This window comes from Ambystoma mexicanum, chromosome 3p (assembly GCF_040938575.1).
Source record: "Ambystoma mexicanum isolate Mex_15411 chromosome 3p, UKY_AmexF1_1, whole genome shotgun sequence".
NCBI classification, from domain to species: Eukaryota; Metazoa; Chordata; class Amphibia; order Caudata; family Ambystomatidae; genus Ambystoma; species Ambystoma mexicanum.
In genome coordinates, this window is record NC_090925.1 from 1,118,136,611 (window position 1) to 1,118,162,846 (window position 26,236).

The following is a 26,236-nucleotide window of genomic DNA, read 5'->3' on the forward strand; positions in this document are numbered from 1 at the left end:
GAGCACTTTTAGATTTAGAAAAGATAGCACCCAAGCTAGAATTTCCCCCTGCAATGTTCCCTCAACCCACAAATCAAATCTGAGCAGATAAACAGACATAGCAGGTAATCGGGGATAAGAGGCAAGAAACGGAATCCAAATTGATCTTGCCTCCCCAAGTAAGAGAGAAAAACTGATTTTAAACCCCTTTCAATGTTATCAAATGACACTCGGAAATGGACAAATAAATAATGAATTGTGTTAAAAACCTTGAAGCAAATATAACTCCTCACTAGAGCAACAGTGCAACCACACTAACAATCACAAAGAATGGATTACCAAGAGCATACAATTCGAAAAAGAGAGCAACGTTTAAAACAGATTGCAGCCAAATGATGTGTGAAGTTGCATTGTTTTCATTCCCACCTGAAATTAATCAAGCAGTTTTTAATAAAAACGGGTGAAATTCACTGTTTTGGCTGGGGGATAGCTATAGATCACAGGTACAATCTGGAAGTTAAATTAAGTCTCTGGCTGGTAAATTGAGAGAGATATGGAAGGTAGAGTGAGGCTCGTTTTTAAGAAAATAGAGCAGTTAAAAGAGGAATCGGCTTTAACATTGAAAGGCAAATCTCACTTAAACTAGATTTAATGGCTAAGAACGCCAACCGCGAGTATCAAGTTACGCTGCAGTTGTAACCCTTCACGCAGTGTACCCCTTTTATTAAAGGAAAATTAATTTAAACACAATATAGCTGATGACTTAGGATCTATGCAAGACAGAAATGAAGAGAAACGTGGCGCTGACACTAGAAATCAATGGGAAGGTTGCACAGATAATTCTGACAGTTTTACAAGTTAGCCAGGTAAGGATGGGATGATTTAGAGAGTGGGATAAGGACCAAGGCAAGACAAGATATATGATGGTTTCGGATGGGGTACGGATGATACATACAGTCCACTTTTAGTTTGGGATTTTGGACTGTCAAGGGTTCTGGTCACTAAACGGCAGGGCACCTGGCAAACAGCTGGGCAGTTCTGGTCACTGGATGGCACTGGGCTGGCAATTCTAGTCTCTGGATCCTAAAGGTCAAGTGGATGGAAGGATAACAGGATGCATGCAGTTAGTGGGATCAGGATGCTTCCCAAAAACACCACAGCTTTCCCCTTAGGTTATTTGGGGATTTTAGTGGGTTTTCAGAATGAGGCCTTGCTGGAGCAGGATCAGCAATGCTTGGGTTTTGCAGTGGGCCCTGGAGTAGGGTCAGTAGTGTTTTGGCCTTGCAGTTGGGATCTGGAATCTGGATGGATGGATGGAACAGGAAAGTATCGCAGGAACGTCAGGAAGAGTGTGTGTCTAGAGACTTGTCAGGGACTCTTATTTATGATGTCTAGTGACATCATCAAAGTATATGACTGGGGTAGGCTTAACTAAACATGCCTCTAACCACCGGATAGGACAAGGGTGGTAGTCTCCGCCTCGCTCTCAGCTGGTTGGATTTTAGGAAAATTATGTCAGATTTGATAAATGGGTGTGGATTATCATAAGGGATGTATGCACAAAAATGTGCATTTGCAACATGGATGCTTTTCTCGTAATCTGCCATATTTTGCCATTTCTGTCCCCAAGGTGTCAATGAATTCTACCAAGTCTTAAAAGAAAGCCCATGAAAATTATATTTAAAACTGCAAACTTTTAATATTTTTACTAATTCTTGTTGCGGAGATAAAAAAAAGTCTTTAAAGTTTATTTATAAAATAGTCTTTGGAAGCAAATGGCAGTCCTTTGTCCTGCACTGGACCGTTTTTTTTCTTTTTGAGCGGTAACCAACTGTCAGTTCAGCCCTGTGTGGGGGGGGAGGGGGTTCCCAGTTTGATTGAAGGTTTTATGGCCCCCTCCCCTTAACAGGTCTTCTATTGTCCCAGCCTGAAGCACAGATGAATGTCTGACGAGCGTGTAAACTTTCTTTGTCCTGGCCCATTCAAGGTTTTTCAAGCTGGCAATTATCACTTTCGTGTCCTGGAAGTTTATGGTCTCTCAGGGCTGTGCCATCTGGAATAACTGGTTCTTGAGAGCTTGCAAATTCAGCCCATGTGTTTTAAAATCTTTATTTTCTTATTTTGGGTCCTGAATTAAAAAAAACATGTGGAATGAGAATAACCCCTGTATGTATTTTCAGCAGCCACAACCCCCTTCGCATTGCTAGGTTATGGCAAGCTTTCCTTCAACAGTTTACTTTTTAAATGGGCATTTTCTCCTTTAGTTTTGCAAAAGCCCATTTTTACACGTGTTGAAACCTGCCAGCATTTCCTTTCAAATTCGATTTTGCCATCTGACTTCCCAATATTGCATACATGTGTACAGAGCTATGATTTCTTTTGCGTTGTTCATTCCTTTGACACTTTATTGCACAAAATAAAGTGTTTCCCGTGCACAGCAGAAAGTGAAGTTTCTTGTTGATTTCTCTGAGTTGATTTGACAGGGCCTGTCATTCAGAAATCATGACTGGTTTTGCTGAGGCACAATGCAATATCCTGGGCATGGCAGGGCCTTTTTAATCACAGTAGTTTGAGACAGAACAGATGGAATTAGCATCAAAGCAGTATTTTAAAGGGTGACAAAGTTTCATTTTGAAGGGGAATTTTGGGTTTTCAGCAAAGCAGTACTGCTTTTTCACTTTATTCCCTTTTTATATGTTTCAGAACATACTGGCACGCTCCTTCAGTGTGTCCCCTGGTTCCATCCTGCCTGAAGGGTGCTTGGCAGGACGCTGCAGCCATCTTTGTGTTGCTGAAAAAACACAGCCATATTGCTGTTTCTTGCAGACGGGCAGCTTGGTGGTGTGGTGAAATACTGTTGAGTGGGTCAATTTATCCCACAGCATATTCAGGATATTAAGGTTTTACACAATCCACCGGGCTCCCTTCCCCAAGGTCCAAATACCACAATTATTCCAAGTAACACAGTTCAAATATTAACACACCTTGAGGCTGTGTTCTCAAGTTAACATAGGTAGTTGTTAAAGTTCCAGGGTTCCCTTACCCAAGACTTGGATTTCTTCACAAAAGTTTTCCTCAATGTGTGTCCATGCCAGTTAGTCTTTTCTCAATGCAGCATTAAATATGCCCCTTTTCTTGGCTCAATTTTAAAGTTCTGTTCAATTCGGGATGTGCCACACATTTGATTTGCTTTGTTGTGAAATACTGCTCGTCTCAAAATGTAACGTGTTATATTCATTCATTTTTGAATTCAACATATAGTAGATTTACTTAGTTTCTAAGTTCCATTCACTTTGGATGCCAATTTTGAGTAGCTTACTCAATTTCAAAAATATGTTATACAGTTCAGCATTCAAAAAACATTAATGGGGCTTGAGAGGTTTTTTCTATTCAGCCCAATGTTAACAAAGTTTGTTCATGTATTTGACTTCAATTGAAATGCCCAGCACTTGGAGACTTCATAAAATGTGCTCCTTGAGCCACGTGACCGCTCTGATGCAAAGTATTTGTTAAGAATGGTAACTTTGCGCATCAGGTTTCTTGTTTGCTTAGAAAGTCACCAGTTGCCTTGACAGCTCTTCTAGCAGTGCGAGATACACAGCCTTTGACTCTGGCCTTCACTGGTCAAAATCCTGCCCCTCAAACTCCTGTCTCATCTGCTTCACACAAGGGAATGAGCACGGCTGATACAAGGGAAAGGGATAGCCTCGCCACACGGCTCCCTTAGCAGCACTTTGTCTGCTCCACGGAGCCCCAGCTCCCATGACGGGACCCTCTCTGCCCACAGTACCCAGCGTCTCAGTGTCTTGTTCACGGCGTACCGGCCCATAGCAGTTTCCTTCCAAAGTTAGCCTCTCTTTGAACATGGTTTCCTGCTGCTCCTCTTGCTGCCCCTTATCACTGTGTTGCTTTCTTCTCCTCGCTTTATACACCTACACCCTTTAGCAGGATGCAGGTGTGCTTCAATTGAATTTGCTTGACCATGGTTAAGGAGACTCGTCTGACCCTCAAAACATCCTAAAGGCATCTTCCTCGTCCCAGTACTGGAGTGGTGAAAAGATATAGTGTTCACGCATGGCTGCCTCTTCCTCGTTGCAGTACCTTTAAGGGTCACACGAGGAAAGGTGGGGAAAGATGACTTACAATAAACCATAAAGGTCTGGGGAGAGTTAGGTTGGTTGTCAATAGGAAATGGGGGGATACTCTGACACCCCACTCACAATCCTCAAATACCCTCCACCCAGCTGATCGTCCCTCAATCCTCCACACCCAGGATCCAAGAGCGATGCCCTTTCCCTGGCCATCTGCGCAAGGGACCCAAGAGGAGTAGGAGTGAGAATACACTCAAGTTTCTCACACAGCTCAAAGTTAGCTCTTCTTAGGCTCATGCTTCAACTTAGACTCATGTTTCTCCTCCTCCTCTGAGGAGGAGACAGACAGCACAATACTGCAAAAGGTCCAGCGGCGGTTAAGCTTGCCAGTTGTATCAGTCCGTTCCCTCAAGTCCCTATTGGGAATGATGTCCTCACACATACCCTTGATTCCGAACTGCAGGCTCCACATGAGATCTATGCAAGTATTCCTTGACGCCAGTTGGCAAGACACACTTTTTGACTCCACTATCTTTCCACCAGGATCTCCGATGGTGGAGTCAACACTACAATCTCGCTCAGGGTTCTGCTTTTCACCATCTGTTACACCAGGTCACTGTTACACTCACCTGGTATCCACAGGAACGCCATACAGCTGTGGTTGGATGATTTGCACTCTCAAACCCTCTCCCGGTCCCTTGGTAAGGCCTCTGGTTAAAGATGGGTGTGCAATATAGGAGAGCTGGATTCAATACCAGATTGTCTTCATGTTTACCCGCCTCCCTTGGCCTCAACTCCTTCCTCCCCCTTGGGCCTTCTCCTCACCTTAATATTGTAAAAGGTGGATTCTCCGTCCTGCTCCTCGTGGCAGGGGCGCGTAGATGTGGGGGGCAGGCAGCGACCAAGTTACTTCACTGGTGCTAGCCCCCCTGTAGGAATCCAGGCCTGCTGCGACTCCATACGTTTGCTGCTTTACAGTCTTTATATGCAGTTCTTATGTTCCTTTTAGTTCGAATAATAATGTCTTGCTTTTTTCCTTTTAGGTATAGAAAGGTATTTTGGTGTTGTCATGCAGTTTGAAGATGAGCATGGGCCGGTAGGCGAAAGCGCGGTGTGCGCATACTTACCAACATTCTGTGACCAAAAAGATGTAGGATTTGTCAAGTTTCAAAAACAATAATTTGCATAACAATGACATCACAGGAAAATACAAAACATACATTGTTGGCACCGTTGAAGCATTCTAAAATACACAACCCATCAAACAGCACAACATGGAAAGATGTTCAAATGTTAAAAATGTATAATTCTGAATGGTAAATTAACACCAAATTCAATTACACAGAAGTTAATCACACAGCTGGTAGGCAACATTTGTCACTACTCTGTAGCAGCAGCATGGGCAATACATATGTATTCCTGCAGTGCAAATTGAACACTGAATGACATGGAGACTAATAGACCCCTCAGTCTGATAGGCCGATGCTGTGTGATGGTGTTGCGCTCTGCTACTTGCCTTCACTGGTGGTTCACTTAAGGGTTGTGTGGGCAAAAGTGCAGGACAGTCACGTAGCTGTCAGGTCAGTGGATTGGTATGAGCCTAATCAAAGTAATCACCTACTAGCCCACTGCACAGACAGACTTATTAATGTGTAGCACGCTTTGCCCTGCAGCCTGCCTTAGAGTCACATTAATTACCTGCCACTGTAAAAAGCAGCAGGATTTGTCATCCAAATCTGTAGGCGGTAAGACTACTTAAAAAGCAGTAGCCGACTGCCTAAATCTGTAGGGTTGGCAAGTATGTGTGCGCGATGCTGTCCGGTGAGTAATGCGTGATGCGCAGCGCTGTTTCGCCTTTTGTATTGCTAACCTGTGTCTTTTCTCTCCTTGCAGATTGCAATGTTCCTCGCCGAGCACCGTAATGTTCCAGCAATGATACTGACCAGGAGAGGTCTACCCAGGTAAGAATTGTGTGGCTTTCTTTATTCACGAGGAAACGTGAGTAAACGCTTACTAATGCTGTCATTCTTTCTCCTCTTTCCAGGTTATGGTATTCCAGGATGCATGCGGTGCCGGATGATGGAGTTCGTACCTTCAGGTGAGTCGAACTGAAGTCAGCGATGGATTGAAGACAGGATACTGTTCCAGGTAAGTTTCGTAGTGTTCTTTCTCTCTCTGCAGGTCCTTGGTTTCAGGTAAGCTGGCATCAAAGAACTGGACACGGTGAGCATTACGCTGGCCACAGCAGAATAACGCAAAGCATGTTCTGCTGTTTGGGTGCGGTTTAAATAATCTCAGGTAAAGTAGTCCAGGTAAAATAGTCCCAGGCCTGCCACACCCATAAGACTAGAGTGCATAGCTCAGTTCCTTGTAACTCAGCTATGTGTGCGCCTCCATGTTGGGTGAACTCCCCCAAGTTAAATAGTCCCAAGTATATAGTCCCATATATAGCTTATCCTTCTTGTCCAGCTAACTATCGCCCAATTTCCATTACTCCCTTTCTTGGCAAACTCCTGGAAAAGTTGGCCATCTCTCAGCTTAACCTTCATTCCAATTCTGTTGGCTGTCTCCATGATCACAAGTCTGGCTTCAGAGCTGCCAGAAGCACGGAAACTGCTCTCCTAAACATCCGTGAACATCTGCTCACCAACCTTGACTCTAACATTCCATCTGTCCTCATCCTCCTCGATATCTTTTCTGCCTTCTACACGGTCAACCATACCATCCTGTTCAACCGTCTCTGTGAAAACCTGGTTATCACTGATCAGGCTCTGGCCTGGCTGACCTCTTTCCTCTCAGACCGACCCTCCTAGGTCCAACTTGGGTCCTTCCTTTCATCTATCTTCCTGTCTACCTGTGGTGTTCCCCAGTGGTCTAACTCTCGCCCTTGCTTTTCAACCAATACCTGACAACTCTCGCCCACTGCATTGCCATTTTCTGCTCAAATTTCCAGTGCTACGCTGACGACACTCCACTCATTTTCAAGCTGCCCTCTGCCACCTCCTCTCCCTCTCTCATCTCTGATTGCCTAACTGCCATTCAAGATTGGTGTGCCGCCAATGATCTTTGTCTGAATGCCAGCAAGACGGAGATCCTCCTCATTGGCACACCTTCACCATCCTTTCCCCTCACTCTCTGGCCGGCCTCCCTTGGCCCTCCTCCTACCCCCACCGGCGAGGGTAAGAACCTCGGGGTCATCTTTGACTCCACCCTTTCCTTCTCTGCCCACATCTGAGGTCTCTAAAAAGTCAAATGTCCAACTGCACCTTCTCAGAGGTACTCTGCCTTTCCTCTCCTTCCCCCAGAAGCTCATGGTATCTCAAGCTCTAGTTCTGTCTAGCTTGGACTATTGTAACAGCCTCTTTCTAAATCTACCTGCCTCTACTCTCAGCCCTCTGCAACTAATCCAGAACAGGGCTGCGAGACTTGTCCTTGGCCTCAAGCCCTGGGATCGTATCTCTCCAGCTCTGAAATCTCTCCACTGGCTCCCAGTGGATGCAAGGATTAAATTAAAAACCCTCTGCATTGTCCACAAGGCTTTCTGGGGCCTGGGTCCATAATACCTTCAGCTATCCCTCCGCAAATACCTCCCCTCTCGAGCTCTTCGCTCCTCTACCTACAACTCACTCAGGGTCAGTCGTTTTTCTAAGAAACAGCTGGGGGTAGATCTCTATCTTCGGCTGGGGCCTCCCTCTGGAACAGCCTCCCTGCCACTCTAAAACTTGAGGAGAACCATTTCCGGTTCCGGAAGCACCTCAAGACCTTCCTCTTTTCTTCTGCCTTCGCTCCTCCTCTCCCCTGCTGATCTGTTCTCTCTTGGCACCCTGCACTTGGCCACCCTCTGTCTTTTGGGCCCTGGTACCTGCTCATTCTGCCATCCCCGCGCACTGCCTCCAGGCCACCCCTTGCACTGGGGTCTGTATCTGTACCCATACAGCCCCCCCTTTTTCTTCCTGCACTTATCAGACCTACCCTACCCTATCTGCTGCTTTAAACCTAGCACTTGCAAATTGCTGGCTGCATTACCACTGTTTGTTGCCTTTATTATTTATTTATTGTTATTTATCTGTTTCTCCTCTGCTTCGCACTTTCCACCTCTCCCCCCCCCTTCCATGCACTCCCCCGTACCCCCATTCACTTGCGCGTTCTCAATGTCACTGGGCCTAGTAAGATCACTGTTTTGTTCTCTCCTGTTCCCCTCCCTTGCCTTGTCGTGCTCTGAAACACTTGTGTACAAGCGCGATAGAAATCAAATATCAATCAATCATTCTAATGTTGGTCTTCATGATGGTTATGAGCCTGACTCCAAGAGTGTCTTGGATGAGGTTTTAAGGCCTTTGACCTGGCCCTAACTGGAAGGCTGACTTGCCAGTGAGGGCAATGGTCATGACAGTCACAGTGACCACGGATGCCCCCCTGGAACGTTGGTGAGCCCGCACAGGACAGTGCCATGCCAGGGACTATTGCTACCCGAAGAAAACGCCCTACACTACACCGTCTTAGATTCGAGGGCAGTGTTCTGAGCCCTGAAGTCCTTCAAACCGCAACATCAGAACAACGTGGTTCGCATCTTCTCGTACAACACAACCACCGCCATGTTTAGTAACCGGAAGTAGTGGTGGTCTCGCTCTCCAGTTTTGTCTGTGGAATCACAAGCACTATGAAAATGGGAACTGGCGTAGAACATGTATCTCATCCCCTTCCATCGTTTTATCTTTGGCGGGATTCACTGGTGAAGCCCGCCTCTGGCTCCAACCTGTCTAGCAGGGCAGGAAGTGAGGGAGGTGCCCGAAACTCCCTGTGCTTAGTCTCTTTGGTTACAGGAATGCACCAATGGGTGATTGGCTGGAGGGTTGTCCTTGGAAGACAGCCACCTTGCTGTGTGAGTGACAGTTAGGCTGCAAATGAATGGGAGAAACCTGCATAAAAAGCTAGGCTTTTTGCTTGGAAGGCAGAGTCGAGCATTGGGCGAAGGAATCCGAAGAACTTGTAAGAGACACCTGCTGCAACTCCTGGACGGTTGGTTTGCCCCGTGAAGCCCTGCTGCAGTGCTGAAGCTCTGAATTTGCCTCTAATAGAGAAGACCTGCAAAGGACGACTTCTCCCCTTGGTTTGGTGGGACCAAATCGACCAAAGACGAGCTCACCTGGAAATCCTCTCAGAGCTGGCTGTACTTCCATTGCAGCTGCATTCACCAAAGTGTCTGGGGGAGGAACACCAGAATGGAGTGAGTGTCTTTAAGTCGGACCCGAGCTCCAGGAAGATCCTCCGGACTCCCAGGAAGCAGGACTGACCAAGCCTGAGCCACCTCAACAGAGTTCTGGACCCCAGATGCAAGGAAAGTCCAGAGTGGTATCCGAGAGACTGTGGCGGTGCTATTTGCTATAGACGCGAGGAGATGAAACTACAAAGTGCCGCTTAAATCGAAGTTTGCCCATTGCTGCCTCTGACCTTCCATTCATAGTGCATGAGTCCCCAGACGTCCTCCCTCTTGTCCCAACGATTGAGGCCCAGGAACAACAGAATCTGCAGACCTACACAGGAACAGAAACCAGCTGGAAGCAGTTTTTCTTCTAACCAAAGGTACTGTAAAACTAAGAAGACTTATTGTCGTGTAGCCGTGCTAGCTCTCGGTTGAGACTTGCCTTGATTGCATTTGCAGAGTTGTTCGTAGCTTTGCCCCTCACAAACTGCCCAGCTTGCAGCACTACAGTGATTTCATTTTATACAACAACTTCTAACACATTGTGCAATACTTTTTACCTACCTGCAAGAAGTGCTTTAGCTCACCTAGACTTTTTCTCAACTACCATTGGCTGTCCTGGCTCCCTGAAAGACTCTTTGTTAGGCAAGATTGTATGCAGTACTCTTTGAGTGCACTACAACAACCCTGAACTCCTGGCAATAGGAACCCAACCTTTGGTATAAGTCTGTACTACACAGGTTGGTAGCGTGTTGAGCAGTCAGGCTCATCTCAAGAGGGGTCAGTGTGAGCTGTAGGGGTGTTACACAGAGATTCACAGTGACAAGTATTCAAATAAACTCTTACACACAAAGTTTCTTGAATAAACAATTATTCATTTATCAGCCAGTTATGGTAAGCCTTCTTCGGAAGGGACACATTTAAAACAACGCACAAATATACTTCCAAATAGACACTCCTAAGTTTCTAAATCAGTAAGTACTCTTTTAGGGATGGCCCACAGACACAACCTACACCCTCAGGTGACTTCAATAGCTAGGGTGCTGGGGACATTAATATATCACTGTTGCATTTAGAATAGCTTAGGAATAGGTCAAAGGAAAGGGTCATTAGAACACACGAGACCACAAATATTCTTGAGCAGGCAAATACTTTTGGATTCCCCAAGAAGGGTCATTCAGTGGAACAGGCTAAGCCAAAGTCAACGGGCAAAAGTCTATATGAGCTGAAGCACTTCTTTGCAGCTAAGTAAGAAAAGTCTTTGCACAATGATTTAGAAGTCTTTGAAGAAAAAGAAGAATCAATGTAGCGCCACAAGCTGTTAGACTTGTGAGTGGTAGAAGATGCAAGCAACTCTACAGCAAGAGTTGAGTTCTCTAAGACTTTACAGTACCTTTACATTGAAGAAAAAGTGCAGCAGATGAATTCTGGTTCTGTGCAGCTCTGCAGATCTCACTGTTCCTGGGCCTCAGTCGTGGGGACAAGAGGGAGGACTTCCGGAGACTACTGCACTACAATGGGACGGTCACCGCTCGCAACCGGCCAACTTCAAACAAGTGGCTGTTTGGTCTTTCAGCTCCTCTCGACTACCACAAAAATCGGAACACTGCAGTTCCTGGCTGTCGAAGGTTTTTCCTTGCTTCTGGGGTCCCGCAATCTGTTGAGGGCACTCGGACTTGGTCAGTCCTGCTTCCTGGGAGTCCGGAGGATCTTCTTGGAGCTTTTGGCCAGCTTAAAAGTACCACACACAAACTGGTGGTCCTCTCCCTGGCTATTCGGTTTCCATCTGCAGCTCTGTGGAAATTCAACCAGCTCCGAGAGGATGTCCAGGTGGCTTACTTTGGAGTTGATTGGTCCCACCAACTCAAAGGGAGAAGTCATCCTTGCAGGCGCTTCCCAGTCGATAGGAATTTGGAGTTTCAGCACAGCAGCAGGGCTTCACCAGGCAAACTAACGGTCCAGGATTTGCAGCAGGCGTCCTCTTCAAGCTCTTCGGATTCCTACGTCCAGTGGTCGACTCTGCCTTCCAAGCCAAAAAGCCTTGCCTTTTATGCAGCTTGCTCCCATTCATTCCAGCCTAGCTGTCAGTCACCCAGCAGGGTGGCTGTCCTTGCCGGACAGCCAGCCGGCCAATCACCTAAGAGTGCATTCCTATCTCCTTGGAGACTAAGCACAGGGAGTTTTGGGCACCTTCCTTGCTTTCTGCCCCCGCCAGACACCCTGGAGCCAGAGGCGAGGTTCACTCGTGAATCCCGCCAAAGGCAAAATGAACAAAGAGACCAAACCTGGTTTGGCGCGCAGAGTAAATCTCAAGTGGGACCTTTCCACAACGAAATGGCGAAACAAGACCACCAGGTCCATTTTGATAAAAATGGCACCCTTGGGTGATTTACTGCAGCTGCGAACGGTTTATTGTGATATTTTCGAATGGCATATTTTCGAATGCCATTATGTCGAAGCAATTTTCCCAAACCTTTTTTCCAATGTTTTTTAATTTTGTTTAAAATGGGGGGTGGGTTCCCCCCATACCTCTGTTTTTTTAAACATTTATTTTACTTACCAAACAACAACAAAAAACATAAAACAAAATAAAAACATTCAGAAAAAAATGTTTAGGCAAAATGTTTTCGAAAATATGTATTCGAAAATATGACCGGATACCGCTGCAAACTCAGCCCGCGGTAAAGACACAACACGTTAGTTAAAAGCAAACCACTGCCACCAGCCATTCAGTAAGGAAAGGGTAACATAAAAATGTTACATGAGAAGTTAAACAAAGGGGATACGAGGTAACCCCTCCAGCACCCTATTGTAAGATAGTGTGTGCTGGGTCTAGAAAGTTAATAATGTAATTAAAGTCAATTTCACTTTACTGCTCTTGGAAACAGTAGTTTATCCCAGAGAAGGTATTTAAACCTTTGGGAAATCTGAAAGACTTCCCTGTCACTGCACTGAAGGTGCTGTGTGAGACAATGTAAAAGATGAGGCCTACAGAGTTTGTCAGACTCCACAACCAAAAGAAACAGTGTAGAAAATCACATTAAAACACATGAGAGAGTGGGAAAAAGGGTCTCACTCTCTCCAGGTAAAAAAAATAGTCCTCAAAATCCAGCAAAGTTGCTGGGGGTCTCTACGGTAGAGGGAATTGCCACATTTCTGCGAATTCGCCCTAACACTCTTTTTACCTCTGACTTTGTGCTTGGCCTTTTCCCCGGTAAAGGGTTAATTTACTTTGCATTGGAGGGTTCAAAAAGTACTTACCTGCTTAACAATATTTGTTAACCATAGTTCTATTTCCTTATCTGCTCCTTATTTAACAGAACTTCGGTATTGCTCTAAATGTGCTAGTGATACATTAATGTGCACAGTGTCTTAGTTATTTAAATCACCTCGGGGTGTAGGAAGAATCTGTGTGCCATCCCAAGTGGGTATTTACTGATTTAAAGAAACTGACAGTGTAATTTTGAAGTGTGATTCTGTGTTACTTATATATTGCTCCTTTCTAAAGAAGGCTTATTCAACTGACAAATTAATAATGGTTTATTCAAGAAACTTGTGTTTATTTGGATACTTGCCAATTTGACACTCTGTTTTAACAACCTTACTGCTCACATTGACCCCTCTTGAGATAAACCTGGCTGCTCAGTCACTCCACCAACTTGTGTAGTAAATGGTTATACCAAAGGTTAGGTTAACTATTGCCAAGAGGTCAAGGCTGGTGCAGTCTCCTACAGGGTACTGCGTACAATCTTGCCTAACAGGATCCAGACATTTTGGACACAGGGCCGACTTTTCAGTTTACTGAAATCCTGACCGGCAGATCCTTAATTTTTAGTTTCTAGGTAGGGAAATTCCTCTTAAGAATAGGATCAGACATATTTTCCCAACCCCTTTTTGTTTAATAAAATGTCTTACCTTGAGAACATGACAAGTGTGTGTCCAGCTTTCATTGCTGACCCCTCACACTCCATACTTGATTTTTCACCAGTCCAATGTGATTTTGTGGATGAACACTTCCTTCATGCCGACGGTTCCCTTGGCTTTCCACCTAAACGAACCAATACTGCTGTCTGTGTTCTTTCATGCTCCTTTTACAGCAGAGGTAGCCTTGCACACTCTCAATGTTGTATGATCCCTCAAGTTTTATGTGGCTCGCACAAGGCATTTCTACAAGTGTTCGCACCTTGTTTGTTGCCATCGGACTAGTCGGTATGGGCAAAGCCCTTGCATAATCTTCCATTGCAAGGTTGGTGTAGTAGTGCATTTCACGCGTTTTCATCTAGGCCAACCGGCTCCTTCCAGGAAGACTAAGAACACACTCAGCAAGAGCTGTGGCTTTCTCTACAGACTTCCTGTCCAGTGTTCCCCTGCTTGAGTTGTGGAGGTCTGTCCATACCTTCACAAAGTTCTACTGCATCGATAGGGATTCCAGGGAGGAGTCCCGAGTCGGCCAGGCAATGCTTCGCAACCTGTTCGCATGAGGTGAGTGTTCCAGAGTTGAGGTAATTGCTTCTGTTGAGCTATACCTCCATCCATTGGTTTTTAGTATGTAATGCTGTTATAATTGTATTCAATGAGCATGCGAATCCATGAAAAATCCAATGCTGGAGAAGGAATAAGTGACTCATCTGTAACTCCTGTTCTCCAGCATTTGTATATTTCATGGATTCACATGCTACCTACCCTCCCTCCTACTCCTCTCTGACTCTTCTTGGGTCTTATTGCCACATTACAGGCGCTAACAAATCTGATGATGGCCACCAAGACTGGAGCTAAGGGGACCTGTCTAATTAGCTGTGTGCAGTATGACCCAAAATTACATGAATACATTTACTAATATGACAAGCCGTTTTAAAATGTTAAGGTAAAGTGCTTTAATATTACAGAGGATTCCCCGCCTGATGGGGAATATTCAGTGAGCATGTGGATCTATGCGCATGCTGGAGAACAAGAGTTGTAGGTAAATAACGAATTCCTTCTGCCCTGCCCATAGCTCACTCTCTTGCTTCTGTTACTGGAACTTGAGTTGGCAAGTCTGCGACCTGCTGAAGGAGTTTTTTAGGTGATCACCACCATTTTGGCTGTTTTTAAAGCACTTACTAGGCAATACTTGCTACGTGCAGTTGTTCTGCAAAACAAAGAGGTGATGGCTGGAAGGTTTAGAATTAATCTTAAACCTCTTGCAATTGCTCTGGTCAACCCACCAAACCATTGTTCTTAACCTGCCAAGCCCTTGCAGAAAGGCGAAAGACCATATGCAAATCGTGTTTGGTGCCACCCCCAAAGAGGCAGTCCAGCCTGAACTGCTAGGTCGTATCCCTTCTGCATGAGACCACACACATCCCCAGACATGGCTTGGCCTCATTGCGAGTCATCAGTGAGTAGTAGCTTGGGTCTCTAGGCCCAGCAGGTATGGGACCCATGTCTGGTGTTAGGAAATATTTATCTTTTTAGCTCCTTTCCCTCCATTTTTATAGACCCCCAAACATTTTGCTTTTATTTTTGAATCTGATCTGAACTTTTTAGAGTGCAGTGAAGCCTTCAATTTCACTACACTGACTTTTGCTCATTTGTCATGAGGAAACTAACATGTCCTTGAGGGTGTCAATACTGGGATACATTAGGATACAAGGATTCAGTTTGTCCTTTGGCCATCTTGTCAATAACCCTTCTTCCCGGCATGTGAGTACAGGAAAATAATTAAGTGCCCTCAACCTTTTTGGACTGTTACTTTTGAGCCTTGGAAAATAAGAAACCTAAGACCTGGATTTAAAGCTGAAGAAACCTGCATTGTGTGTCAGAGGTACCCGGAGCTTTCCTGCGTCGATAACCAAGTTGGGGTAGAGCATTTGCTGCTGTGGTAATAGCCTTCGTTCCTACAACAAAGCAGCACCAGTAAAGTCAGCACAGCCGGTGAGTCGGAGAAATTGATACCAGACTGGCCTATGTTAGAGCCAAGGTTGCAAGCAGCAACATTGTATGGAGAAATGGAAAGAGAACAGTGTGTGTGAATCGTATTTGACAAGCGACGCGAATTTAATTGAATAACCGAGGAGTGACCGTACTTTTGAAGCCAAGAAAGATACCATGAACAGAATGGTTTCGGGGGCATGTGGGTGCTCATTCGAAGATCTATTAGGTATCCAACTGGTTGGCAATTGTGTAGAGAAATTGAGAGATTGAAGTGGTCTTGCAATGGGTCAAGCTAAACCCCATGCATGTTCAAAAGTCTTTGTTAATGCAAACTGAAATTGGTCCTAACCCGGCTAAGGGAGACTAATTGTGTAAGAGGAAGGATCTGAGCCCGGCTAAGGTAGATCTGGTGTGCAGTGTGACTCAACTGAGAAAGAATATTCTCTGAACACTGTACCGTGGGATCTGAGCCGGGAAGAGGGGATTCAGGGAGTAGAGTGAATCTTGTGAATTGAGTACTTCTGAGAGGAAAATAACTTTTTGTTTGTTTTGTACATCAGGCCCTCTGAATCAAGAGACTTTGATCAGTAAAGAGACTTGGGTACAGAAGGCCCCGATGCTGGTAAATTGAAAAGAAGAGAGTGTGCTATGCTCAAGTGAACCATCCTGTCCCGTGCTGAAAACGTGCGGCAGGGAAGCCAATGGCCTGAACATCCTGATGTATCATTTTGAACACTTCTTTCTTTTCGTAACATTATTCCCTACACTATTTGTATTTAGAGGTAAGGATTGGCAATAGGTTTTTTTAGTGTATGCCTTATTATTTTGACAAGACACCACTAGGACTGCATTATTATTTTTTGATGGTCGTAGCATGTTCCCATCTGTAGATGTAGGATTAGATGGGCATTTATCATACCCTTTTGAAGTTCAATAAACACTCATAAACTGTGGTCACTTGTCTGTTTTATTGTTGATACCATGCCTGCCTTACATGGGTGTCAAGAGTGGTATATGACTCAATTGAAACTAATTGGTGAACCCTACAATTCCAGAAGCTGAGTAATAGAGCCTCCGACCCCTCTTTTGCCATGAAGGAATCAATATGCTTTGATAACTGTAGTGGCAGATAGGCTACTATCCCTCCTGGGAAAAGAGGATTGATTCCCACAGACTTAGTTTTGATACACCCTCCCAGAGCCGTGGTTAAAACCATTTGAAGTACATCGTGGGGACAAAATTGCACAAGGGATTCTTGAAAAAGCTCTAGTGCCTTATTTTTAAGAGTGTTCCAGAAGAAACCGAGAGAGGTACCTTTTAGCTTTGGGGAAGCCGGTGAACCATCTACCACTAAAGAGAAAAAGGGAGAAGAGCTTACCATCTGACTTGCCCTTCGCCCAGCGAAATGAAACAGCACTCGCTGAGGCTTTCTTGAAAGCGATTCCTGAAGGAGACGGTGTAGAGAAGTGAAGTACTTTTTTCTTCTTTAAGCAAGGATTGCTGTATAGAAAAGAAACATCCACAGAACGCTTAAGTAACACTGAGTAATCCCCAAAACCCACCGGAAGATCCTACTAGAGATTGTGCATTCCCATCTGACAGGGGTACACTTAGGACAATCCAAAACCCAGGCACACATACGTTTTGGGATTTTTACTCATCCCATTGCCTGCCCCTCTTAATCCTTTACCAATAATAGAAGTCCCTTTCTCAAGAATTGGGATGGACATCATTGGACCTTCAGAAACGCCTAGACTGAGTAACAAATATGTCCTTGTGATTGTTGACTACGAGACCAGATACCCAGAGGCATTCCCTATGCGGAACAGCACCCAGCAGTTCCTACAGCACCTCTTACCATATTTCTCCAGGGTTGGCTTTTTTAAGGAAATCCTGACTGATCAAGGATGCAATTTTATGAGCTAGCTCATGGGTGATGTCAAGTAGCTGCTCTATCTTACCACCTTACGAACTTCAGTTTACCATCCCCAAACCGATGGATTGGTAGAGAGATTCAACAAAACACTTAAAATTATCCTAAGAAAGTTGGTAGATAAGGACGGGAAGGGCTAGGTCCATATTATCCACTTGGAATTATTTGCAGTAAGAAAAGCCCCTTGAGCATCCACTGGATTCTCTCCTTTTGAACTACTTTACTTGCAAGGCATCCATGCTGATATAAAGAGGTAAGGATTGGCAATATGTTTTTTAGTATAGGACCTTTTATTTTGACATGAAACCACTAAGACGGAGTTATTATTATTTGATGGACGTAGCTTGCTCCCATCTGTAGATGTAGGATTAGATAGGTGTTTATCATACCCTTTTTGAAGTTCAATAAACACTGTTGAACTGTGGTCACTTGTCTGTTTTACTGGTGATACCATGCCTTCCTTACAATACATAGGCCCAAGAAACACTGACACACTAAAATTATATAGAAATAATGGGTTATCTCATATATACACGAAGGTAAAGTAAGTCTTCAGAACGTTAGGTACTATGACACACAATAAGAAACTTAAAAAACCAATGCATTATTCACATGAAGTAAACCACTTTGTCATAATTTTAGAATAGCAGTATGCAATTCAGTATGCAATTCAAAGGTAAGTAAAACTTTTGTAATAACTTTCAGAATATCTGTTTCAGGTAAAATTGGATGAAACAAAATCAACATAGCGGATAAATACTTGTAATTATTTCACAGAGACCTGACACTTTAGAAGTCCATTCCTATCGAGTTATGAGTGTTTGAGTCAGATTGGAGGGCAAACCGGTATGGCACACGCTGTACAAAGTTCAAAGGTTCCTGAGGAAGTCTTCTGCAAGTGACCGTTTTTGGTAGGAAAGGGGTCAGGGACTTTGGAGAGAACTCCCTTTAGGCACACAGACATTAGGCCTGAGTGAATGTGTATGGGCAAACTCCCAAACACACAAATCAGCACTCCAGCAACACAGGAGCAGCAAAGCAACTCTATGTAGCTTCTACCAAGAGCTTCTCAGTACATTAGGAGTGAAGAAGAGGTTGCAGCACAATGCACCTGCAGAAGCAGACCCAATCACCAGATTCTTGGTCAGGCAAACAAAAGAAGGGACACTGGAGTGGATCTTGCAGCAGCAGTCGAGTGAAGAGGCTTCCAGTAAAGGATTCTTTGAGGTCCTGTGATTTTGGCACCTTTTGGTAAGCACCATTGAAGAATGATTACCGTCTGGTCGATCCGTCTCACTTTTTCTGTCCAGCACTCTAGCGAGGGGACTTCACGAAGTGGAATCTTGACTCTGGAGGACCGTAAAGAGTCCACCCATGTTTTGGGAGGATTCGATCTTTGGAAGATGATGCACTGCACAGTAGCCCCAGGTCCCAGGGTATTGGCATTTTGCAGCCTGTGAAGGCCACCGCTGGTCGCGGGATGTCTCGAAATGCAGGTCAATTCAAGACATGTGTGGAAAAATGTTCCCACTCACTCGGGTAGTCCAGCAAAAAGTGATGGGGTGGGACACACATGTGGAGGAGATTGTGCATAAAAAGGAAATTCAACCTCAACACATACACATCGCCTGCTTTGGAAACAAAGGGGAACATTAATTATAAACCGTAGAAGAGCTTTGAGCTTCTACATATCCTTGACTAACGGATTTCAATTTGACGTTTAATTGTTGTTAGGTAAGATTTCCATATTTATGATAAATCTTCCTGACCTGTGTCAACCCCAGAACCTTTTGCTTGGACTTGGTAATTATTTTATCTTGTCCCTAGATGAGTGGGAATCCCTTTCCCCCTCTCTCCTAGTCTTTGCCTCTTTTTACAAGTGACTTTTTTATGTCTCTCCATAGTGTTTGGTTGGAGTAAGTTTCCTATACCTTTTGGGCTTAGGCTGGGTTGCCCCTTTGGGCTCCCTTGTTAATTTCACTTACTTGTACTTGGGTGATCTACTGTTCCCAAGTAGTAAAGGGGGCATTTCATTCCCTTTACATTTTTGTAAGAGTGAGCCAACCCACCCCACCTTATGTGGAGTGCTGGTGGGGGGGAGTGGGGGATACACTGCATCCCCTTTCTTACTTACCTGGTAAAACTGTTACAATTGTGAGTTTATTTGAATGGCTGGTGGCAGTGGTTTTATCTTTGACTTTTAGTCTTTATTACTCAGTCTGTTAATTCAGCCTCGGTAATGCACAGAAGGGCCACCATTTTTATAAAATGGGGCGCTCCTTTTTTTGGCCATTTTTTGTGTGCTTGCAGTTTCTTAGGTCTTTCCCTGCCATTCTAGGCGGGAACGACCTCAGAGGAAGTTTTCTTTGCCGGGAATCCTTTGGATTCCCCACCCAGGCTCCAGTGTGTCTGAGAAGGCAGGAAGCGAGGGAAGAGTGCAGCAGTCTGTCTCCTCGTTTGAAAAGCACCAACTCCCAGTGTGGGGCTGGCTGTCTTGATTCGACAGCCAGATCACCCCTTCTGTAAAATGCAGGGAGAGATTACAGACGTTGTGCTGTAGTGCCTGATGAGTACTCTGAACTTGCTGACAAGTTGACCACTGGCATTGCAACCGAAGAGGATGATGAAGAAAAGACGGCTGTAACGATTTACAGTGACCAGAGAGCCTGCTGTGTCACCAAAGCCTGCTGTAAACCCTTCCTTCCAAACGACTGGGGGGGTCCCTGAACACAACTTCTACCAAGAGGATGGCGAGATCCACTAGTCTCAAGAAGACCTGCAGTTTGAGCTATCCCACAGCTTGCTGCAATCTTTCTGGCCTGCAATACTTCCAATACCCTGGCACCTCGAGCCATTGCGCCGTGCACTTTCTTCTCAATTCCGAATCTCGCTGAAACTTTGATGGCATCCTGCTGGACCTCCAGAGACTTGATTTGAGTCCTCCCTTCACCAGAGTGCTGGACCAGATAAGTGATGAGAATCCGACCAGCGATATTCAGTATTCTCCTGGCTCCTGAAAATGGTCACAACCACAGAGCTGCGACCAACCTCAAAGAAACTGTTGCCTGGAGCCTTCCCTGTTGATCCCTGCTGCAAATTCCCATCTAGTGTCCTGTTTTCAGTCAACACAAGGAATTCAGGGACTGAGTTTTGGGCTGCAGATCCTGAAGACGTCCAGCTGCAAACTCTTCTCTGCTGAGGTACTATGTGTGCTTGGGTATTAAGTTCTGTGTGAATCCTGTGATGCTGAGTGGGTGATTCACATGGTTGGGAACTTGTCCATACCACATGCCCAGGCCTATTGCTGGAATACATATAGGGAGCCTTCTCAGAAGTCCCTGAATACTTTAAACAACTTTCAAAGTGAAATACTTACTTGTTTAAAGAAGATCTCCTATGGAACTTTGTTCTTGCAACCACTAGAGTCCCTCTTCTGCCTCTGAGAAAACTCGTACACTAAACTAGGGATGGACTGGATAAGTAAAGGTTTCGGTCTTGAAAAGTATAACAAGTTTAAAAGTACTTATTTCCTTAAAGAATTAGTGTGGTGACTGTAGCTCTGTGAAAGAAGTTACAAAGTATGCTTAAGTTTATGCTTAACTTTCAGTTGCATTCCTCCCCTCTAAAAAGTTTATAACTTTGAAAGGTGTTCCCCCTTCTGAAAAGTAATGAGTGTTGGTACTGTTTTATCATTGCTTAAAGGAATGTGTGCTAGCTTACCAATAGGGTTTATCTACCTTGAATAACATTGTGTTCTTCTCAAAGTGTACCATAGGTTGTTGACTTGCCTGATCTGCTGCCTACAGACCTAAAACAGTCCTTGAGTTAATACTTTCCTTTTGAGTTGCTTGAAGCCCCTCTTAAAAGTAAATGGTTACTTACCTTGAATAGCTGCTGCTGTTCTAAACTTGTAACACTGGGTTGTGCCTCCCCTGAATCTGCTTAGCCGTAGTTCCAAAAGAGTCATAAGGTCCATTACTTAACTTGAAATCCCTTGGGTCGGTCTTAAAATATAATTGGGTTTTACTTTCCTTGAATTGCTGAGCGCATTCAGAAAGTTAGTGGGTGTTAATACTGGTCATTGAGTAGCTTAAGGCATCTCCAGCAAGTACGCATTGTTTTCCTAATTCTGACTGAGTTCTAAAAATGTAATGTTGCAAGGAGTTTAACTGTTGCTTTATTATGTGATTTCCTGAGTGTCACTGCATTACTGGCAGAGTCTACTACCCTTGAATTACTGACTATTTAAAAAGTATATGTAACCTGGTTTTACTCCTCCAGGATAATTGATTGCATTCTGAATGTGTTATAGGTTTGCTATTCTTAATAAGGTTATACTTTTAGTTGTGTCCCTTAAGTATTGAGTTGTTTTTATGATTGTGTTTTGTTATGGGCTAGTACTTGCACAAGATTTATCTTGGCCTACTTGTATTTGAAATAAACCCTTTACCTTTACAATATGTAGTGTTGCAGCTACTCAAAGTATGAACTTATCGTCTGGCTCAAAAGGGCAATGACAATCAATTAAGTTGTCTGTGGAAATTTTTTTAACGCATTGACCATTCTCTCCACTTGAAAAATCCCTGTAAAGTAACTTAATAACATAATTTTTTAAAAATTTTTTACATTTCAGGAATGCGATAAAGTTGTTCCACGGAACACACCTGGAAGGTAAAATGTGCTTATTTCTCAAGTCAATCCGACACTTATAGAAATGTGGTGTTTGCTTACGAAACCGTAATGTTTTAAATGTTAATATTTTCTCTTGGATATCTTTGAAACGGCCAGTCTCAAAGAACCTGCATTAGCCTGTAGTTTTTTGAGAAAACATTTCAAAGTAGTGTTGTAGCATGTGCTTTAGAATTGTAATTTTTAGCCCAAATATAAATTATTACATTGAGTCTTATCCAAGTTACTGTTTGAAAAGGATAATGCAGTACCGGTGACATCAGAGCAACAGAAGGGTGCTGAAACTGGTCAAATTATAAAGCAGTCACACAGAATGTGCATAGGGTGGATGTATCTGCTAGGCAGTTTTTTCTAAAGGTCCTACTGAAGATGTAGGGCTGAGGTACATTATTAACACTGTCTTGACCCTCAAAGTGGCAGACTGAAGGCAGTGAAGTGAAACTCTTAGGAAGGATGTTAGATTGGATTTCTACACTCCGGCCAGGTGGACAGATGTGTAGGATGCCAACCTAGTTGGTGAACGGGGACGACGGGGAGCTGTACCCAACCCAATCAAGGTAGCATGGATATTGGCAAAGGCTAAGTATCAGAAAGATTTGAGACTGGTAAAGGGTCCACAATGTAAGTAATCAAGGATTACACTTAGGTAGCTATAAAAATGCTATATTTCCATATGGCCAAGAAAACACTATAAAAAGGAGTATAAGCAAATAGCATCATACAACATCCACAACCTACATATATACAGCCCCTGCAGCTAGTTCAATAAAATCACAATACCCCCACCACACAATACTGAAAGGGAAGGTAATGGTTAGATGTGCAATGGCAGTCCCTAAGAATACAAACCTAACTTCAGAAGTCCAACCCTAAGGTGATTGGTGCATTGTGCCCTATAAATTCAGTTTCCAGTGGTTTTGTGAGCTGGGAAAAGGTTGGGAGTGTCTTGTGGATATGAGAAAGGTTCCAAAGTCAGACAAGGATGTATTCTAACGAATACAAATATTTCCAGCTTTTGGCAACGTGTTTTGCCAAAGCCAAACATGTAAACATTTTCTAAAGTATTCCAAACATTTACAGGTGGGGGCGGGTAAGTATTGCTGTAGCTCACCCACATACTCTGGTTTCTCTTCATAGTTGGCAGGTCGTCAGAGGTCTGTTTTTAATGCTGTTTGTTCCAGTCGCAGGAGCCTATGAATCGCAGGTTCAAAAGATGTCCTGTTGGATTCAGAAGCTTGTTCAACCTGTTCAGGTTGATAAATGCAACTCACACCGATGCAGCAGTTGTTGAAGCTGGAACGCTGAAATATTGCAGAAGGCACTCTTGTAGAACAGGCTGAGGGTCTGGCAAAGTTCTGAGCCGAAACACGGAACCACGATCCCTCTAACGCGGTAGCCCAAACTGGAGTTGGTCAGTCAACAGGATGGTTCTAGCAACGCATCCGAAGACTCAAGGTGGCTGAATAATGAGCCGACTTCAGGAATGGTTGGTCCCACCACTTCAAGGGGCAACAAACCACTGAAGGCCTTCTAAAGATCACCAGCCAGACAGGGATCCACCAGGACTGCAGCAAAAGTTGATCCCCATGCCGTCCTAGGACGGGGTCCATGTGTCTTTCAATGTTTTTACAGTTGGGCAGGATACTTTGCTATTCGCAGGAATTCTCCAGGATCACTGGGGCATGGCTGTAGTTCTCTTCTTATCTAGACACTCAGGTGAGACAAACTCGGCTCAACCAATGGAAGATCTGCCCCTCACACAACCCAGCAGCAGTCCAATCGGGACTACTGATGGTGAAACTCATGCATACTCTCTATGTACAGATAGCACTTTGTGGATTGGGAGCAGACTGTTCCACCGACTTCCTAGGAACACACACATGGCCCTGCACTAGCCCACGAAAGCTAAGGCTTTCCCAGGCAAGTGTAGGATGATGAAAGGAATTTCCTGTCCTAGCAAGGCAGGTACGAGTTCACGGTACAAGATGGCCAAATGAACAAGCAAAACCTCATGGCACAGCCATATTGGGACACTAGCACAGTTATTAGCCAGACGGGTTAAGGCTAACAAAAAGCATTGGAAAAATAGTTAAAAAGCAGCTGGTCACCAACTTGTCTTTAGGCACTGTAAGGTATATGAGGGTACCCTCACCCCTTTCTCTGGCAATGCCTCCACCCAGGTGGCCAGGGAAAGGCTGAAGCTACAAGATTTTGACCCTGTGGATATGTGAGTGAGGACTACATGGGCGGGAGGTAGCTTGGGGAGAGGAGGTGAGGTAACCTTAGGTGAGATGTGGAATTCCCCCCTCCTTTTCCCTTTCATAATAAACCTTCCCTTTCCCAAGTCTTTTTAGGCTATTGTCATTCCACTCCCCATTTTCTCAGAGAATCACCTACTAACATCCACTAGTTAAGTACTGGGATGAGGAAGAGGCAAACGCGATCAATGCATCCTTTTCCCATTGACTTGCTCAATTACCTACACCAGTTAGATACTGGGACGACGAGGAGAAGGCAAGCAAGAGCAACGCAGAACTCCCAAACAGGGCGAGCGGTCCAGTCTTTTTTGGACCAATCAACCTGGCGTCTGGTTTAAAACTGACATGAACAGAGAAGGGGTCATCAGCTGTGGAAACCGGTCCACGGACTGCTGGAGGAGCGCAGACCCTTATTGGAAGGTGGCATGGCAGAAAAAGCACTTGAGACCACTAGACAGATGCAGAGCGTTTGCAGCAGGAAGCAATCCTGAGGGAAGCTGGAGGCCTGTGGCAGACTGCAGAGAGGAAGCAATCGTGACCAGGTGGCACTTCGGAGCGAGGCCCGAGCTGCGTGAGATGCATCAGTGGCAGAGGTGAAGCCACGGAGAGCCGCTGCAGAGGAAATGTGAGGCGCAGCACGAGAGGGAAGGGTAGTGGTAGTCAGAAGTCTTGCTACATTGTTGTGCGCAACAGTCGGCGAGTCATCCTAGAAAAGGGGGATACCGGGCACGGCAGATGGGCTGTCAAACCCAAGAGGACTATTGCTTTTGAATACCGATATGAATGAAAGCCAGTATCTTTTGAATACCGATTTGAAAAAAAAGCAATTACTTTTAGTATATCGAATTAACGGGAAGCTATTAAAGAGCAATTGTGAAACCATTTAAAGACCCCATGGGAAATGGAAAGGGGACTTTTCGGAAAATTCCATTTTCTAAATCTATGAAGGTACTTTGAGCTGTGAGAAAGTGAGAAAGAACATTGGCAAAACCCATATGAATACATGAAAGCAGTAACAGATGAAAGGTAGCAAAGCAGTGGTCCTGGTAGTGTGCACAAGGAACTGATGAGAAGTTTCAAGTAATGTGTATCGGTTGCTTGACCTGTAATGGGTGTACCGTGTGGTCTGACAACTGCGCCTTGTTGGGTAAGATTTTCATAGCAATAATACATCTTCCTGACCTGTGTCGACCCCAGAACTTTTTGCTCTACTGGTGGATTCTTTTTCCTTATACCTCTGTGAGTGGGAACCTTTTTCCACACACACAAAATATTTTACTGTTTTTATGGGTGTCCTTGTTAAGACTCTGCATAGTGTCTTTTAAAAGTTATCCTCTTTGTCCACTTTTTGGCAATAAGTGCCTATTGTTGCAGGGTTGCCCTTGGGGCTCCCCTTTTAACTTTCTCTGGCTAGCCTTGTTAAAACTAAAGTTCCCAAGGGTACAAAGGATCTTTGGATCCCTTTTACATTTGATTAGATGAGACCAGCATCCCCCACCTTATGTGGAGTGCTGTAGAGATGGCGAGTATCCCCTTTATGATTTTATATGTAAAGTTTTTGTTACAAGGACATACTTAACTTTAATGGCTGGTGGCAGTAAACCTTTGTATTCATTTGGTGCACCTTAACCGTGTGCTGTTTTCATGGGTGCTCATTTTACCAAAATGCCCCCCATCTTGTTTTTTTTGCCATTTTAATGTTCCTTATCCTTTCTTGTTTCTTCTGCTGACCTCCAGGGCAGGAAATTCCTCTGTGTGATTTTTATATTCGGCGTGATTCCTGTGGACTCCCAGGCCAGGCTCTTGCGTCTGTTGTGAAGGCAGGAAGCGATGGAGCAGCCCTTTGTCTTCCAGCCTGACTGCGAGAATTGAGTTCAAACTGGTAGGCTGGCAGTCCTGAGAGGACTTTTTTTATACAAAAAGAAAGTCTGGTATTTCAACAGGTGTCACTGAACACTCTTACCCCATCAAAAGTGGAGTCAATTATCACAAAACTTTATTTAAATCTAATACATTTCATAAAAACAATCATAAAAATGATCATAATACGTAAAACAAATACAATATGTTAAAACCACACAATTAAATACACCATAAGTGAATAATGTTATAGTCATTTCTTTAGGATCACACACTCTGATTCCTATAGTCATTTCTTTAGGATCACACA

General features: G+C 44.4%; 1 protein-coding gene across 2 annotated transcripts in view; it reads left to right on the forward strand.

Annotated features, from left to right (window-relative positions):
• The window catches only part of AFF4 (ALF transcription elongation factor 4), a 1,482,962-nt gene that overhangs the window by 876,706 nt on the left and 580,020 nt on the right, over positions 1 to 26,236 (forward strand). For both annotated transcript variants that reach the window (XM_069652488.1, XM_069652489.1), the window contains exon 11: positions 21,753 to 21,790. In XM_069652488.1, the coding sequence (XP_069508589.1) occupies positions 21,753 to 21,790 (38 nt within the window). The remainder of the gene's footprint in view (positions 1 to 21,752; positions 21,791 to 26,236) is intronic.